This window comes from Ambystoma mexicanum, chromosome 14, assembly GCF_040938575.1.
Source record: "Ambystoma mexicanum isolate Mex_15411 chromosome 14, UKY_AmexF1_1, whole genome shotgun sequence".
Taxonomy (NCBI): domain Eukaryota; kingdom Metazoa; phylum Chordata; class Amphibia; order Caudata; family Ambystomatidae; genus Ambystoma; species Ambystoma mexicanum.
In genome coordinates this window covers 380,529,568-380,546,135 of record NC_090940.1, presented here as the reverse complement: position 1 = coordinate 380,546,135, position 16,568 = coordinate 380,529,568, and the positions used below count along the sequence as shown (strand labels likewise).

At 46.7% G+C, this 16,568-nt stretch overlaps 1 protein-coding gene across 5 annotated transcripts in view; it reads right to left on the bottom strand.

Moving 5' to 3' along the window:
- Window positions 1-534: 534 nt before the first annotated feature.
- The window catches only part of TRAPPC6B (trafficking protein particle complex subunit 6B), a 351,021-nt gene continuing 334,987 nt past the window's right edge, over window positions 535-16,568 (bottom strand). For 4 of the 5 annotated variants that reach the window (XM_069637496.1, XM_069637501.1, XM_069637500.1 and 1 more), the window contains one exon: window positions 535-1,496. In XM_069637496.1, the coding sequence (XP_069493597.1) occupies window positions 1,465-1,496 (32 nt within the window). In that variant the 3' untranslated portion in view covers window positions 535-1,464. Of the gene's footprint in view, window positions 1,497-1,605; window positions 1,653-16,568 lie in introns of all 5 variants that reach the window. The other variant, XM_069637497.1, reaches the window with a different exon arrangement.

The window sequence follows — 16,568 nt, the reverse complement described above, 5'->3', positions numbered from 1 at the left end:
ATGGCTTTCACATTGAATGTTGTCTATTGTGAATTTAAAGCGAGACAGCTTTTTAATATTGTGGACTGTGAATAAGGAAGGTGTCAAAACATGGTTTCATTTCACTAGGGTTAAGTACCTTTTTCCACCCACATTAAAGAATAAAATAAGATAATTTAAAAATTCCAGTAACAAAAGAATGTATGTAACAATAAAACACAATATTAAGTTTGCTGCATGTTTAGTATGTTGTCTTTTGCAATTTGTATAATACCAATCAAACATGTATTGGACTGCATTATTTTAGTCTTTTCATGAGCATCACCCTGCTCACATGTAAACAACACAGAAAATTACTATGTATAAAGAAGGTTACTCCCAATCCTGCAATGTTGCATAGTGTGGTGCACAATGCACCCAAGGTAAAACTGACAAGAGTTTGACAAACAAAACAAAAAACAAACAGAAAATGCAACGAAAATTACATGAAACAAAATTGAGAATCTGGGTATTAATGTTTACCAATAACAATATATGGAATAAGACACGGACGAGAATGGAGTAACGTGGTTTTTATATTGTTACATTAGCACTAGGATGGAGCATTTGTCTCACAATTCAGCGTGTCATTCATGCACAACAGTTACCAACCACCGCGCACAGTCATTTGCCCTCCTCAATTTATGTTATAAACGTGTTACATGACTCTTTCTTTGGAGTTTTAACATGTGGCAAAAATGATGCCGTCACTTGCCTCTTTTCCCTTCTCCAGCCACTACTGAGCCAAATACAGACTAGTACATTTGTCGAGACTCAAATTAATAAACAGACTGGATTTCACAGGATTATGCAAAATGCAGCAAGTGTGAATTGTTACATTTCTAGACTCTCCTATTAAATGCCACGCAGCCAGAGCTCTTGGCTGGAACTCCAAGACACCTCAAGATTGTACGACATTCAGTCATTGAGGAAGGAGTTTGACTCTAGCAAGCTTATAGTAATTTTGTAGAAATTCTGTCTTATGAAATAAGTCAAACAACCTAGAGCAAGGGACTGCACAACCTGCAGCTCTCCAGATGTGTTGGCCTACAGTTCCCATAATCTCCCACTATTGACTATGGTGGCTGGGGCTCATGGAAGTTGAATGGCCAAAAATACATGGGGTAAGCAAGTTTGCCATAAGGGTTCTTATGCATTGTATTTAGTTATTAAAGACAAAGGTTCTGCTAAGTGTAAATCAATGTTGGATGTCATTCTGCATATGAAGGATGAATTAATACATTAAAAGGTTTCTGTGAACTGGGTACCCAAAAAACTCAAACTAAGCTCACTGAAAACAGAAGGTAATTGTTCAACATGCTGTCAAGACGGATAGTCTCCTCTGAAATAAAATTCATAATAAATAAAAACACATTTCAAAGTATTGCGCACACGTAAAATATTTGAAACATCTTGGAAATCTGTGATTTTGTTCATTTACTTGCTCTACATCTTTTGTATCATCACTTGAAATTTGCCTGGAAGCAAAGAAAAAAGAAAATGAATTGTTTTAGCTGTATAACAGTCAGTTCGCAAGATTGGATGGATAAGAATGACCAAGTGAAATGAAGGAAGATTCAACATTACCTTCAATTACATTATATTTTATGCAAATACACTGCAGCTATTGCAGCCTAAAAGAAAGAAAAAAGGATACACTACTAGAAGCTTGAACACCTTTACAGTCCATTCACATAAGACACTTGAATCTGGTAATGTTCTGTCCAATGTCTTGTCTTTATTAGGAAAAAGTAATTATGACTATTCAGAAGTACATGTGCAGTTTAGCCAACCATTTTTCATATTTGACTAATAACGCATATCAAGCTTTATTTCGGTAAGAGCCATAAAAGCGTTACAATACATCAAAAATAAAATATACAATGCATGTCACAGCCCCTAAATATCACAACACTACCAAAGCACATTAAAAGAAAAACAGATTATGTCAAATTCATGTTCTAATAAATTGGAAATATTACCTACAATTAAAAATCCATGACTGTGTTCTTGTGGGCACCTAAGCACACCGATAAGCTGATTAGTATCCTACAGGTTACCCTCCCCACCTAAAGGCTTACTTTAAGACATGTGTCTAGCCTCATCAACACACAGACCAGGGTTGGTGCTCTTTTCTTCAGCCTTCCCCGTATCTGATCACAGTGATAATGCACCGCAGCAGCAGACTGGCCCACTTGGGTTCCTGCCTTCCACCAGGCAACACAGACCTCCAGCTGGACGGAGACACATCAGCAGGCAGGGCTCACGCTCGCCCATCTTTTTATTCAGTATCTGTGGTTCCCTGTGTGAGAAACCTGAAGGTGTCTCCCTGGCTAGTCCCCGGGTATCTGTCATCCAGCCGGCCAGGACATGGCCATTGCTATTGGATGCAGTTCCTGGTGGTGGACCACTGCGGGAGGATGGGAGGTCTTCGGGGAGTGGTAGTGGGACACTGAAGGTTGATACACGGTACCCCCTTCCTTGTAACACCTTTTCCCCATTCTACCCTGTAGGATATTTAGAAGCTCTACCCCCCCCCCTTTTCCGACACAAACTTTCTTACACCGTAACACACAACGGACTAACTCAAGAACCGTTTACCTGACATGTCCCAACATAAGGGTCAGGCAGAGTCAGGCAATTGATAATAATCACGCACACCTGATGGCCCTTTAGCTCCCCCCCACAGGGATAAAAGGCAGAGCACGAAAGCACACTACGAGCAAGGCTAAACACACAAGGAAACACCTACACCGAACCAGCAGTTTAAAGGAGGAGAAAGTTGGCGCAACCTGAAAGGACGACGAAGGGGGAACTGCCCTTTTCCTTTTCAACTCAGACCCGCGAAGTACAGCTGACGTGTGGAGTAACCAGTGTCAATGGTGCATTGATAACACAGGCGGGGAGGCATGCTAGCTACTGTGGTACCGTCCATGACTCCAGAAGCAAGCCAAGCCTGCAGACCCAACATAATCGATGAGTCGGAGGAAGTTGATAGCAAGGTGAATCGTATTAAGCCCAATGTTGCAAGTGGCAACACTAGATGAACGCAAGAACTTGAGAACAAAGAACTTCTGTGTGTTTGAACGTTTGAGGAAAGCCCAGAGAAGGGCTAGCTGCAGAGTGGTCAGGCGCCCTAGGAGTGCTCATTCGAAGGACTCCTGCTGGCCCCTTTTTGAAACTACAAGTACCAGTAGGCCCTAGGAAAGGGTGGCATGAGGTGTTCCAGTGGTCCTACAAGAGTCACGTCAGATCCCTTGTACACTCGAAAGTCTCTGACCCATTGCCAAGAAAAAGCTAAGGGAAGTGAATACTGCATCGTGAGAACGTAACTGTTTATTTGGAAAACGCCAAACCCGGTTTTAGGGATGCCTGTGAGTTGGGGTGAGGCGCAATACACCTGTGAACCCTGTATAGACAAGAGTGAACCCGTTCCAAGGGTGGTCCGCAATGGGAAGTTGCAAGCAGCATTCAAGAGGCCGTAGTGAACCCGACGGAGGGAGGCCCAAGTTGCAAGAAGGATCCGAGCCCGGCGCAGGGAGATCCAAGGGGTGAAGAGCAATCGCCCAACGTACAAGATTACAGGAGGAACTCTTTGTTGTTTTGATTGATCAGGCCTTTCAAGGCAAGAGACTTTGCATATAAGAGACTTGACACCTGAAGGTTCTGGTATCGTTGAACTGGAATTACGTGCCTAGTGCTGGAGAGGCTCAGGAATGTGCTGTGACCAGAAGTCTCGCCTTATCTCATGCTAAAAACGTCGGGAAGGGAGATCAAGCCATACCATCCTGACTTATCATTTTCTGAACACTTCTTTCTTTTCTGGTGAACATTATCAAACACTCTTTTTGTAACTTAGTGGTAAGGAATGGCAACAGTTTTTTTTAGTTTAGGACCTTTTTATTTGACAAGACGCCACTACAACTGCCTTATTATTTGAGGGTCGTAGCTTGCTTCCATCTTGGATTTAGATTAGGTGTTTATATCACCCATTATAAATTTCAATAAACACCATTGAACTGTGATCACTTATGTCTGTCTTTACTGTTATGATATGGCATTTATAAAGCGCCTATACACGTACATACAAGTGTTTCAAGGCGCAACGAGGCAAGGGAGGGGGAACAAAGGGAGGACAGACAGCGATCCTACTAGGCCAGGTGTCATTCATGACTTCCTTACACCTGCCACTGCAGCCTGCAGCAGCAGGCAGACACACTTGGCCTCCAGTTCAGGGCAATCCATTAACTGCTGGCCGTCACATTTTTGGAAACTTTGCTGAGTTGCGCCCGCTACCCCGATTGTCTGACTGGATCTTCATTTGCCAGTAGGAGCTGGCAGCCGATAGCTGGACCCACCTAAAGGCCCACATTAAGGCCCCTGTCCGGAGTTGGAGGGAGCACCCCCGCCAGCGCGCAAGTAACATACCCATAGCCATTATGGTTCAATGCCCAAATCTGCATTTCTTCTGCACTCAGTGACCATAAGCTACATGCCTCATTTTCACCGGTAAGCACCCTGGTTCTACAACCCTCTGCCTGGTTGCCGCAGACTCTTGGCTCCCTCGCCTTCAAGCCTTACTACAAACTGTTCCAGTTGATCTACTATGTGCATCTTCCTTTGAACTCACTCACTGCTTGTTTTCTACTGCTTGTTAGTGCCTCCTCATGACTCCACTCTAGATCTGTGCATCTTCCTTTTCATGCTGCAATGTTTTGCTTTTGGGGAAATTCGAATCTAGGTGTGCTACTACATCTGTGCATCTTCCATTGTGTTCTATTTTGTTGTGGTTTTCGCGGAATTCAAATCTAGATGTGCCTAAAGCATACGGCTGCTAGGGAGCCTGATGACTCTTGTGCATAGGCAGCCTCTCCATCTCTCCCTCTTTCGGCCACCTCAATGGCACTCTCCATCTCCCCAATCTATTCTAACTCTTACCCTACTCTATCAACTATCCCTCCTTTCCCACGTTTTAAAAAGATAATCCTGGTTTACCTAATGTGGACACCTACGTTAGTGCTACTTCCAGACAGACTATCACTGATATCCTCTTCTTTGTCCCTTCTCTTCACCTATGGACCCCTCATCTGATCTCTCCCCTCTCCACTTTCTCCTCTTCCCCCATTAATAGTGGCACTAGATGGGAAGTACTCTTGGTGCACTTCTCATTTTCTAGATGCATCACTAATGTCCATCACAACAGCACTGTCATGGTCCAGGGTCCTCAAACCAATCTTTTCTCTTTGACCAGCGCCTGCCAGCCCTCATCAACCTCCTACCTTCTCCTGCTACCCCTCTTCCTCTCTCTCTCTGCACTTCCTTCACCACCTCCAATGGATGTACCACACCACTGCACTCCTCCTCAGAAAACCTTCAAAAGGCGGTGACCAGCTCCACTTAGCCACTGTGAATTCTCAATCTGCTGTCAAACATTCTTCTGACATATGCCTCCTTCTTGAAGACTTTGAGCTCGACGTCCTCGCACTCACCGAGATGTTGTTCAATGCCAGCGAAGTCACTGCTTTTGACTCCCTCCTCCCTGATGGCTACACAATGCTCTCCAAACCTCGGCCCAACCAATTTGGCAGTGGAATAGCCCTGATCTTCCCTGAGTGGGTCCCTTCCTCTCTCATACCCACCCAGCCATATTCCTCCTTTGAAGCCTTGTCTGAAAGCTTTGCGTCTCTCTGAATCGCTCTCTCACACTGGCCACTATCTCTTGGAATGGGCCGACTTCACCTCTTCTCTTCTGACCTCTAGCTCTAAACTCCTCCTTCTCCTTGGAGATTTCAACATCTACCAGGACTGCACTGTTCTTGCCTATTCACTCTTCCGTGATCTATGTGCCTCTCTCTCCCTCTCTATTCGCCCCACCCCCAGCCCTACCCCCTCTGCCGGTCACACTCTTGATGCCTTCATTCCCACAGATCTCCCTCTCTCCAACCCTCTCATTACCCCTCTCTCCTAGTCTGACCACTCTCTGCTCTATTTTCATCTGGGACCTCTCAGCCACCTGACCGAGCTGCCACCAGCACTGCCAGCCTCCTTTGCGGTCATCCGTCCGATAAAACGGGTGTCAGCTGCTGCATTTGCTTCCACCTTCATTCCCCCTCCTTCCGACTCTACCACTGACTCTGTCCCTTCCAATCTGCATCTTGCTATCACTAACCCTTTTGACATTCTTGCCCCGTCATGAGGATCCGCCTGAAACCTGCCTCCAAGCTTAACAGCTGGTACAACTACAATCTAGCCGCTCTGAAATGCAAGTGCAGCGTTGCTAAAGTAGTAGTCCTCTGGCTCATCCCATGACAAACTGGCCTGTCGCCTACTTCAAAGGCAATACCGTCTCTCTACCCCTCCAAGAAGAGGCCTCACATCCAGGCCCGTATCTCGGGAGCCTCTAACAACATGGCTGAACTGTCTGCAAGGAACTAGCCAATCCATCTGCAGTCTCCACATCACCTCTTCCTGCTCAGTACTGCACTGGTCACCCATTTCTCCTCTAAAACTCAGGACATCCTGACCTCTCTCTCTACCTCCCGTCCATCCATCCATCCATCCATCCATCCATCCATCTTTCTCCCTTGGCATCTCTTCCACCCCCACCCACTCTCTCCTCCTTCTCACCTATCACAACGTATTAGAGTAGTCCACTCTATGAAGGTTTCATCCCAGCAGGTGTCCTTGTGTTCTACTAGAACCATTAAGGACAACATCTTCCTCGCTCTGGCTCTCGACGACTTCCGCAACCACTCCCTAGTATCTGGCTCTTTCCCTTCATCTCTCAAGCACTCCTTTCTGCACTGCCTCCTAAAAAAGCCGTCTGCCGACCCCTTGTGTCTGGACAACTACTGCCCTATCTCTATTACACCCTTCCTTGGGAAACTCCTGGAGAAGTTGGTCATTCCCCAACTGACCCAACACGCTAAGCTTGTTGGTTGTTTACATGACCATCAATCTGGATTCTGAGCATCCAGAGGCACGGAAACTGCTCTCCTGAACACTGTGAAGAATTGCTTGCAAATCTCGACAAACTCTCATGCTGTTCTCATTCTGTTTGACCTCTCTTTCGCCTTTTAAACAGTCAACCATCGCATCCTCAAAGTGGCTCCAAGATACCCTTGGTATCGCAGATCGGGCACTGTATTGGTTAACCTCCTCCCTGACCACCCTTCCCATGAGCTCCTGGGATCCTTCTCCTCCTCCACCAGCACTATCACTTACTTGTGGTGTTCCCCAGGGCTCTATCCTCTCGCCTTGGCTTTTCAATCTCTACCAAGCAACTCTTGCTCACCTGATCTCTGCCTTCTCTAATTTCCAGTGTCACGCAGATGACAAAACTCTTCCTCAAGCTCCCCTCTTCCTCCTCTATCATCCTTGACTGCCTATCTGCTATTCAATCTTGGTGCACCTCCAACAAGCTTTGTCTTAATGCCAGTAAGACCAAGAGCCTGCCTATCTGGACACCTGCTCCCTGTTTCCCTCCTGCACTCTGGCCACCCTCTATGCAAGGACTCGTATCTCTCTCTCTCTCCTTCCACTGAGGCCAGAAACCTTGGGGTCATCTTCGACTCTTCTCTTTCCTTTACTCCTCACATCTTGGACCTTGCCAAGAAGGCCCACTTTCAACTTCACCTCCTTAGAGGCATTTGTTCTTTCCTCGCCTTCCCCCAGAAGCTCAATGTCTCTAGAGCTCTGGTCCTCTCCAGGCTAGATTACAGTAATGGCCTCTTCCTCAACCTGCCGCTTTTTTCGCTCCGTCCTCTTCAAATAATCCAGAATAGGGCTGCGAGACTTATCCTTGGCCTAAAACCCTGTTTCTCCCCCATAACGAATTCAATTTGTCTGTTTGCTCAAAGACCACCTCACTTGTCAGAGTATCACCAAGCCACTGTTACGTTTTATTGTTATGGATTGAACACAAAAGGAAACTGTCAGCTATTGAATGTATCCGAGATGGCATTTTACTGCGGGTCTTGGTGAACAGTGGACGGTCGCCACTGGAAACTGCTCTACTCCCTGTCTGATCTGAACCGGTAGGCAAGTGCCCCTCAGGAAGCCACCTGAAGGGAAACCTTTTGGGGAAGAAAACTCATCTCCACAATGTCTGGAGTCCTAGGCAGGCAGGTAATATGGTAAATGAGTAGAAGGCAAACAGTAGATTGCGAATAAGCACTCCAGAAAGATGAGACATTAAGCAGGCTGAGAAGACAAGGACAGGAGAATCTGGCGCAGGGGGGGGGGGAACGGAGCGAAGGAAGGATGAACTAAGGAGGAAGGACACAACGGAAGAAGCAGAGTGGAGGAGAACAAGGAATACCAGAGTCAAGCACCAGAGTGTTGAAAAGCAGGAAGGCATATACCCAACATTGTGTTTCTTCTTGTAATGGTCCAGACCACCACTAAGTAGTCTGGAAACTCTGGCGCCATCTTTGTATGAGGTAGACAACCGATGGCTGCTGCCATGATGGATGTGGCTGCGTTTCCAGCGTTTCCATAGGGACCAGCGGGGCCAAATGCGGGAGCCCCGCATGACAAACTATGAGCTTGTATATGAATCCTCACAAAATTCCTGCCTGAAGTCTCCTCCCAGGTGGCCTGCGGAAGGCTGCCGCTATCTGATCCTAACCCTGGGGGTGGTATTAGCCGGGAGGATCACCTGGGAGCAGCCGGGCCCCAAAGGAGTGGGAGGAAGAAATCATTGAAGTACTGCATTGTGGTTGGAAACTCAGAAGTATTTAAGTGGCAAGACCACTAAAGTGTTGTTGAAATTTTCATTGTGGTACAATCATCCTGACAACATATTGTTGTGGATACAGAAGAATTGTGAAAATATATGTTCCCTTCAGAAGAAGAAATTGTGTTGAACTTTTCACTGTGGTGGATTGATCCCGACAAAACATTGTTGTTAATACAGAAGAGTTGTGAAAGTATATTTCTTTTCTCAAGCAGAAGAAGCCGGGTTGAACTTGGTTTATACTTGGAGAGACAAAGACTTTTCATTCGGTTGAGGCGTTGGTTAAGGCCCAACTGAAAGACTTTTGGAGCAAGAACTTTATGATCATACTTGGTTACAAAAGGAACTTTCTTATTTGAATGGGTGTTGAAATTCCTGCATTGAATCTGGGGAAGGGATCCAACGTAGGTTACAAGGTTATACAGTCATTGGTTTTATGTTGAACAAGACTGTCATTTCTGTTACATTTGAGCTGCCATTGACTACCTTTAAAAGGTACCCAAACTTGCACGGGTATCCCTTAAATACGGGTACCCCTAATCACGCTCACACCAGATTAATAGTTCATCCCTCTAGGGAATTAAGGCCAAGAGTCTTTATCTTGCAAGGATACATTTAATCTGTACAAAAATGAGGAGGGGGGGGGGGGGGGGCAAAGGTCTCTGCTTCCCGACCAGCATTCTGTCGTCCTTCCGTGGCCAGCTCCTTTAGACTGGTGCCAGACAGGCACCTCAAATACCCTCGACTTGGTCACTAGATACTGGCATAGCTCAGCCAAAACTGTCCTTCTTGCCTTACAAGGGATGCTGCAGTCTTCCTTCTTGCATGACCGGGTTTTCATTTAGAACAAACTACTTTGCATACTGCTGCCTATGCAGGAATACATTGTAGCTCTTGTTTAACATCATTTTGGTACTTATGAACATTTATATATAAACACCTTCCCGCCATACTCTCCACACTTCACTCAATATACTCATATTTTATCTCATCCAGTGATTCTTTATTTATTTATTTATTTTATTCAGATTTATAGAGCGCACGTCAGCCCGGAGGCATCGTGGCGCTTGTTACAGACAATATCTTAGTTACATAGGATACAGTAATTACATAAAATACAGAATTTACAGTGGATATGTATACATTAGCAATGCAGTATATTTACATGGATTCCTGAGAGTTTCACGGATATTTCGCAAGGAATGAGGTTTTCAGTTTCCTGCGAAAAGTGGGGAGTGCGTTTTCCGCTCTAATGTCAGCAGGGAGAGCGTTCCAGGTCTTGGCTGCAATGTAGGGGAAACTTAGACCTCCGGCTTTGGCTCTTTTGATGCGTGGGATGCAGATTAGGTTAGAGTATTGCGTCCTGGTGGGACGGGAGGAGGAGGGTTTGAGGATGGTTTCTGATAGATAGGACGGGGCGGAGAGAGAGAGGCATTTGTGAGTGAGAGTGAGGATTTTGAGAGTGATCCGTTCTTTGACCGGGAGCCATTGGGCTGAGTGCCTGGCCTGGGTGATATGCTCTCTTCTTGGGATACTAAGAGCGGCCCGGAGAGCATTGTTCTGGGTGATTTGTAGTCTGTTTATGTTTTTGGCTGATGTGCCTGCTAGGAGTGCATTGCAGTAGTCCAGTTTGGCTCCAATGGTTGCCCTTGCTATAGTGAGGCAATTTGGTTTAGAGAGGTAGGGCTTGATGGCGTTTATGAGTTTGGTGGTGTGTGCGGATGCGGATGTGATTGCGCTGACTTGTCTAGTCATGGATAGTGAGGAGTCAAGGTATACTCCCAGAGTCTTTACGTGGAAACAGGGATGATGGAGTTGTCAATGGAGAAGTTGGCGTACAGTTTGTCAAGTTTGTCTAGGGTGTTCTGTTGACCTAATATCATGATTTCCGTTTTGTCACCATTGAGGCAGAGGCCATTGACAGCCATCCAGGCCTTGATGACGGAGTAGATTGTGTGGAGTGCCTTGGCGTCTTTGTTGTATGATCCTGAAAGGGGTAGAAGTACTTGTGTGTCGTCCGCGTAGTTTGTGTATGTGATGCCGTAAGAGTCAAGTTTGTCAAAGAGGGGCTTGGTGAACAAGTTGTAGAGTGTGGGTGCAGTGCAAGATCCTTGAGGGACCCCGCAGTGGATTGTCGTGGGAGTGGCGTTGGCGATGTCTGAGAAGACTTTCATGGCACTTCCCTCGAGGAAGGAAGTGATCCAAAGGGCTGCTTCTTTGGAGAAGTTGGCTGAGTGTGTGAGGTGTGAAGTGAGAGTCTTGTGATCAACCAGATCAAACGCGGCTGAGAGATCTAAGAGGAGCAAAAGAGCAGGCTTGCCTTTGTCCATGATTTGGGTGATCTGATTCTTCAGATCTACCAGGGCTGTTTCCGTGCCATGTCCTTTCCGGAAGCCTGATTGCCTAGTCCCGAGGATGGAATGGGTTTCCAGAAAGTGTTGGATTTGGCAGTGTGCAGCTTTGTCCAGTAGTTTCAGCAGAAATGGCACCGTGGTTATGGGTCTGTAGTTGTTTGGTTGTAAGGGGTCGAGAGTGGGTTTTTTTAAAAGAGGCCGGACCCAGGCCTCTTTGAGGTTGGCTGGGATGATGCCTGTTTTAAAAGACGTGTTGATGAATGCCGTGAAGAGCGGCGCAAAGCAGTCTGCGCAGTCTTTGACGAGTTTTGGTGGGCAAATGTCTCCTTTACAGGGGGAGGGTTTGAGATTTTTTAGTAGGTTAATAACTTCTGATTCAGTGACGTCTCTGAAGGAGAAGACGGGTATGGTGGGCTTGGGCGAGCTGGGTGTGGTGCTGGTGAGTTTAGTTTCAGTCTGTTGGGGAAGTGCTTTGCAGTGGTCTTTGATTTTTTTTTGGAGAAGGTCAATTTTGTGTAGCATGGCAGTTTGAATGCTGGTACACCAAGCTTCGTCTTTGATTATTTCGTCCGGTGTATTAAGGGGGGAGATAAGCTCATTAAAGATGGCGAAGATCTCTTTGGAGTGTGATTTGGCATTGGAGATACGCGTGTTGAAAGCGTTGGCTTTGGCATTGGTGATAGCTATCTTGTATTGGTGGGAGATTGAATTGAATTTGTTCTTAGTATTGGTGCAGGGGTCCGATTGCCAGTTTTTTAGTGCTGCTCTTTTGTGGGATCGCATTGAGTGCAGTTCTTCAGTAAACCATGAGTTGGTGTGTAGGGATTTCTTCTCTTTTTTCCATACAAGTGGTGCTATTTCATTGATAGCTTTGGTGATGACATCTTTGTAGATGTCTGCTAGGATATTGGGGTCATTAGCGAATGGGGGAGCTAACTCAGGGGTATTGAGGTATGGGCGCAGGTTCTCCTCTATGAGTTTTTTAGAGCTTCTGACTTGTGCAGCGCTGGCTGGGGTCAGAATTTTGTGGTTTTTGGTGATGGGAATAGAGAACTCGATGCAGTTGTGGTCAGTCCAGGGCAGTGAGGAGTTAGAGGTGACAGTGGTGAGGCAGTTGTGGTCTGCAATCCAGTCAAGAATGCGGCCTTTGATGTGAGTAGGACTTTCAACTTTTTGGGTGAAGCCCAAGTCATTGAGTTCCTTGGTGAGAGTGGCTGCAGGTTTGTCCTTTGGATCGTTGAATCCAAGATTGATGTCTCCTAATAGTAGGGTTTTGGTGGAGCTTTTAATATTATTGCTGAGGATGTGAATGATGTTTTCCTGGGAGTCTGTGGTGATGCCTGGGGGACGGTATAGTAGGTGAATGTTGATGGTGCTGTAGGGTGATAGTGTGAGTTTGGCCGATAGGCGGTCAGAGTTGTTCGTCGAGGCTTGACTGACAGGTCGGAGCTGAAGGTTCTCCTTGTAGATGAGGGCTACTCCTCCTCCTATTCGATCTGGCCTATCTTGTCTGAGTATAGTGAAGCCAGGTGGTAGTGCAAGTGCAACGGCGGGGCCTGATGCTTCATGTAACCATGTTTCAGTGATAGCTAATAGGTCAATGTTATTGTTGGTTATGAGGTCATGGATATCAGGTGCATGAGCTGGGAGAGATCTGACATTGAGGAGGGCACACTTGATGTGAGGTGTGAGAGGTTTGTTTGTGGAGGTGCGAGTGGTGGTCGTGACCGAAGTGTTATGTGAGGTGGTATTGTGAGGTGTGGCGAGGTTAGTGGGTGGTGGACTGTGGGGGAGTGGGTATCCCGTGCGGGGGCAGCATTTGGAAGTGGTGCGAGAACTCAGTCTATAGTTTCTGTATTCTGTGGGAAGGGGTAGTGTGCTAAGTTCTGTGGTCTGTGTGCGAGCCCTAAGTCTTTCTAGTCTGTGCATAGTTACGACACCTGGTGTGTGATGTGGCATGGTTCGTGTGGTATCTGGGGTAGCGAGATGCTTGTGGTAGGGGAGTGGGCTTGGTGGTGTGGGTATGAGGGGATGGATGGAAATATAGAGTTTGAGAGCAGTGAGAGTTGCGAGGAGAGTGAGCAGCGTGGTGGTGGCCACGTTGAGCTTGCAGGACGCTATGGGCATGGTTGTACGCTGGGCGGGGCTGTGTGAGGAGGAGGGCACAGTCGGATAGGGTGGACCTAGCCTGAGGTGGGCAGGAATGGATAGGTTCAGAGTGAGCTGCCTAGGTACTAGGAGGTAACAGAGTGGCTAGCCGCAGCAAGAGGCACTGGCCTGATCGCAGGTGTGCGGCTATTTGACACAACACAATTCAAATGTGGTCTGAAAGCGACCATAGGGCACAACACAATTCAAATGTGGTCTGAAAGCGACCATAGGGCACAACACAAATCAAATGTGGTCTGAAAGCGACCATAGGGCACAACACAAATCAAATGTGGTCTGAAAGCGACCATAGGGCACAACACAATTCAAATGTGGTCTGAAAGCGACCATAGGGCACAACACAAATCAAATGTGGTCTGAAAGCGACCATAGGGCACAACACAAATCAAATGTGGTCTGAAAGCGACCATAGGGCACAACACAAATCAAATGTGGTCTGAAAGCGACCATAGGGCACAACACAAATCAAATGTGGTCTGAAAGCGACCATAGGGCACAACACCAGTATAGACAAGCGTGAGTGACAGAAATTACGGGTGAATTGACCAGGCAAGTCTCCTGGCGCCGAGATCAGTACTACTGTTCATGACAGTATGTGCAGGGTGACAGGGTGCAGGGTGCAGTCGCCAGGATGGCAAGTAAACCGAAGGATAGTACCTGAGGTGTGCCGCAGGGACGTGCAGGCTGGATATGGCAGCTGGAGTCGAGTATGATGGCGACGCCTCACCGCTGCGACCCGGGGCGAACAGGGGAGGAACAGGGCCTTTTCCCTCGGGCCTTCTCCCGAAGTGTCGGCTCCCGCCTATCGGTGCCGGGGATTGGCCAAAGAGAGACCAGGTTGCTTAGCAGCCGTATGCAGCCTCGTTTTCGGGCCGCGCTGCGCCCGCCATTTTAGGGTCAGGCCGCGTGGTCAGGACAAGATGGTGGATCTTGTCCACAGATGAGCGCAGGTGCCCCGGTGGGGCTCTGGTGGCCAGCAAGGCTCGGATGGTGGCCCAAGTAGTAGTGAGAGTGGGCTGTTTGTGCAGGCAGGCAGCTCACCAGTGTTGTGGATTCCGTGGTTGCTGCATCAGGGGGTCAGGCAGCCCGAGTGTAGTCCGAGGCTTGGTGCTTCGGTATGCTCGAGGGGACAGGGGAGGGCTCCAGCCCTCTCACCCTTTCAGGTGAGCAGATTCTCCTTAAAACATTGTTTTTCATGGTACTCTGTATGTCGTGCATCGAGTCTTTAGTCTGCATGTGTTTTTGATGGACAGGAAACAGCTGCTCAGCCACTTCGTGTGCTCTGCCAGAGCTAGCTGGGCCCCACGCAATGCCTGTAGTCTATTTTTAGCACAGGCTGCATTCCTTTTGTCACAGAGCTCTTTACCGTGCTCTGGGAAAAACTAACTACAATTTAACATTATTACAAAGGTATTCAACTAATGGTTATTTGCACCTTATATTTAAATACTAACTATCTTCACGCCTGCCTGTGTGTGATTATTTTTGTATGGAAAAAGCTTTCTCAGTGCTCTAGTGCTTAGAGAAGTCTTGCCTAATTGTAAAGCGTGTGGGGTTGCAGGAAGGCGCTAGCTCCTCCGCAACACCTTTATGAGTTTAATGTATGTATAAATGTGAGGGACAGATTCCTTTTATTAGAGTGTTTTCCTTTAGTTATGGCACTGGGAAGGGGCCCAGAGAAACAATGGTGGCTGCACACCACGATATGCCAGGGGACAAAGTGGAGCAGACATCCATTTATCAGAACACAGGGTGTGGGGCGGGGTGGGGTGGAGGTGGTGTCACCACTAAAAAGTCCTGCAAGCAATGCACAACTCTGCACATAATATAGGAGGGATACCCCCTAGCACACCACAATGCATGACACTGGCAGGGATATGTGCCACAGGTTGCCAAAACTGAGGAGGTACAATAAAGTATCACTACTAACCAACCCCACAAAAAAACTCATCCCTCTCGTACACCTGTCAAACTCTAAACAAAACACAACCATACCTCTACAGCACAACAAACATCATGCACTTCAACCCAAAAAACGAAACAAACCACACATAGCCTCGCACAACAGTACATGACAACTACCAACTGAATATTCAAATCTATGTTCAGCGAACGGTGTAAACCGAACTGAAGCTACCAACAGCATTTCAAAGTTCTCTTGCGCTTTTTTCCCGCTCAGCCCCACTAACTTACCTTACCCTCTGCCAGAGCTCCAGGGGACCATTCGGGTGGTTAATACTGTGCGGTATAAACATTCTTTAACATAACATAACATTTTGATAGGCAGGAAAATTCTCTTTAGGTCAGAGATAGTGAGGCGTTTGTCACACCCTTTTAAGTTAATAAAATGGCTACTTGTGAAAAACCTTTATCAAGTTGACCACCTCACATTTCTGACCCCTCACATTGGTGAGCGGTGGTAGGCTAGAGATATGAATCCGACAAGGGGAAACATTGTAAAGTGGAATTTTCTCAAATAAAAGATGAAATACCTATACTATCCCTACAGCTACAGCAATGAGGTTGATCCCTACGCTAAAAAGTAAAGAGACTTTTGCTCATCCGATTGTCTACAAAGGTTTAGTCCTCCGACCGAAACCTGATCTGTCCTTTACTCGCTCTACCACTAATGACCTAAATACCAGAAAAGTTACCCAAGTTAGTTACATTCACTATTCTAGCTGTTGGGTAACTTGTCCATGTCTCTCACCCAATAATGTCTTAGGATTCTCTTTCTTTCTCTTGAGGCTTCTGCCTGCTTGACAGTTCAAAGATCATAAAAAGTTCTTGTGATGTTCACAGTGTACAAAACACTCAAAGTTTGTGTCCCCTTACAAAGTTCTGCTCCCTCTATGAAAATGTATTGTTTCATGTTCTCAAATTCCTCAGCTAAGATAAGTGGTCAGGCCCTCCAGGCCTTCTCGTTCTGGGTCTGGATTTACTGCTTTGCACAATATTCTCTATTCCAGCCCCCTGTGGGACTCTCAGCCCTGCAGGCCTAATGTCACTTTTGTGCGCTTGACCCCTCTTTAGGAACATTTATGTTTCAACTCCTCAAGCGGTACCCAGCCTGCAAGGCTTTAGGATTCTCAGGTTCATTTCGCCTCTTTGTTCAGTATTCTCCAGTTCTGCCTCTTTAGGGTTATTCTGCCCCCCAGGCCTGCTGATTCTTTTGTGCGTTTCATCCCTATTTTCTTGTTTTATCGTACTATTCCACCCCCAATTCATCTACAGATTCATTTTTGTTACATATTTGTGAACTTCCCAAGCTATTTTCCTTCAGAGCCTTA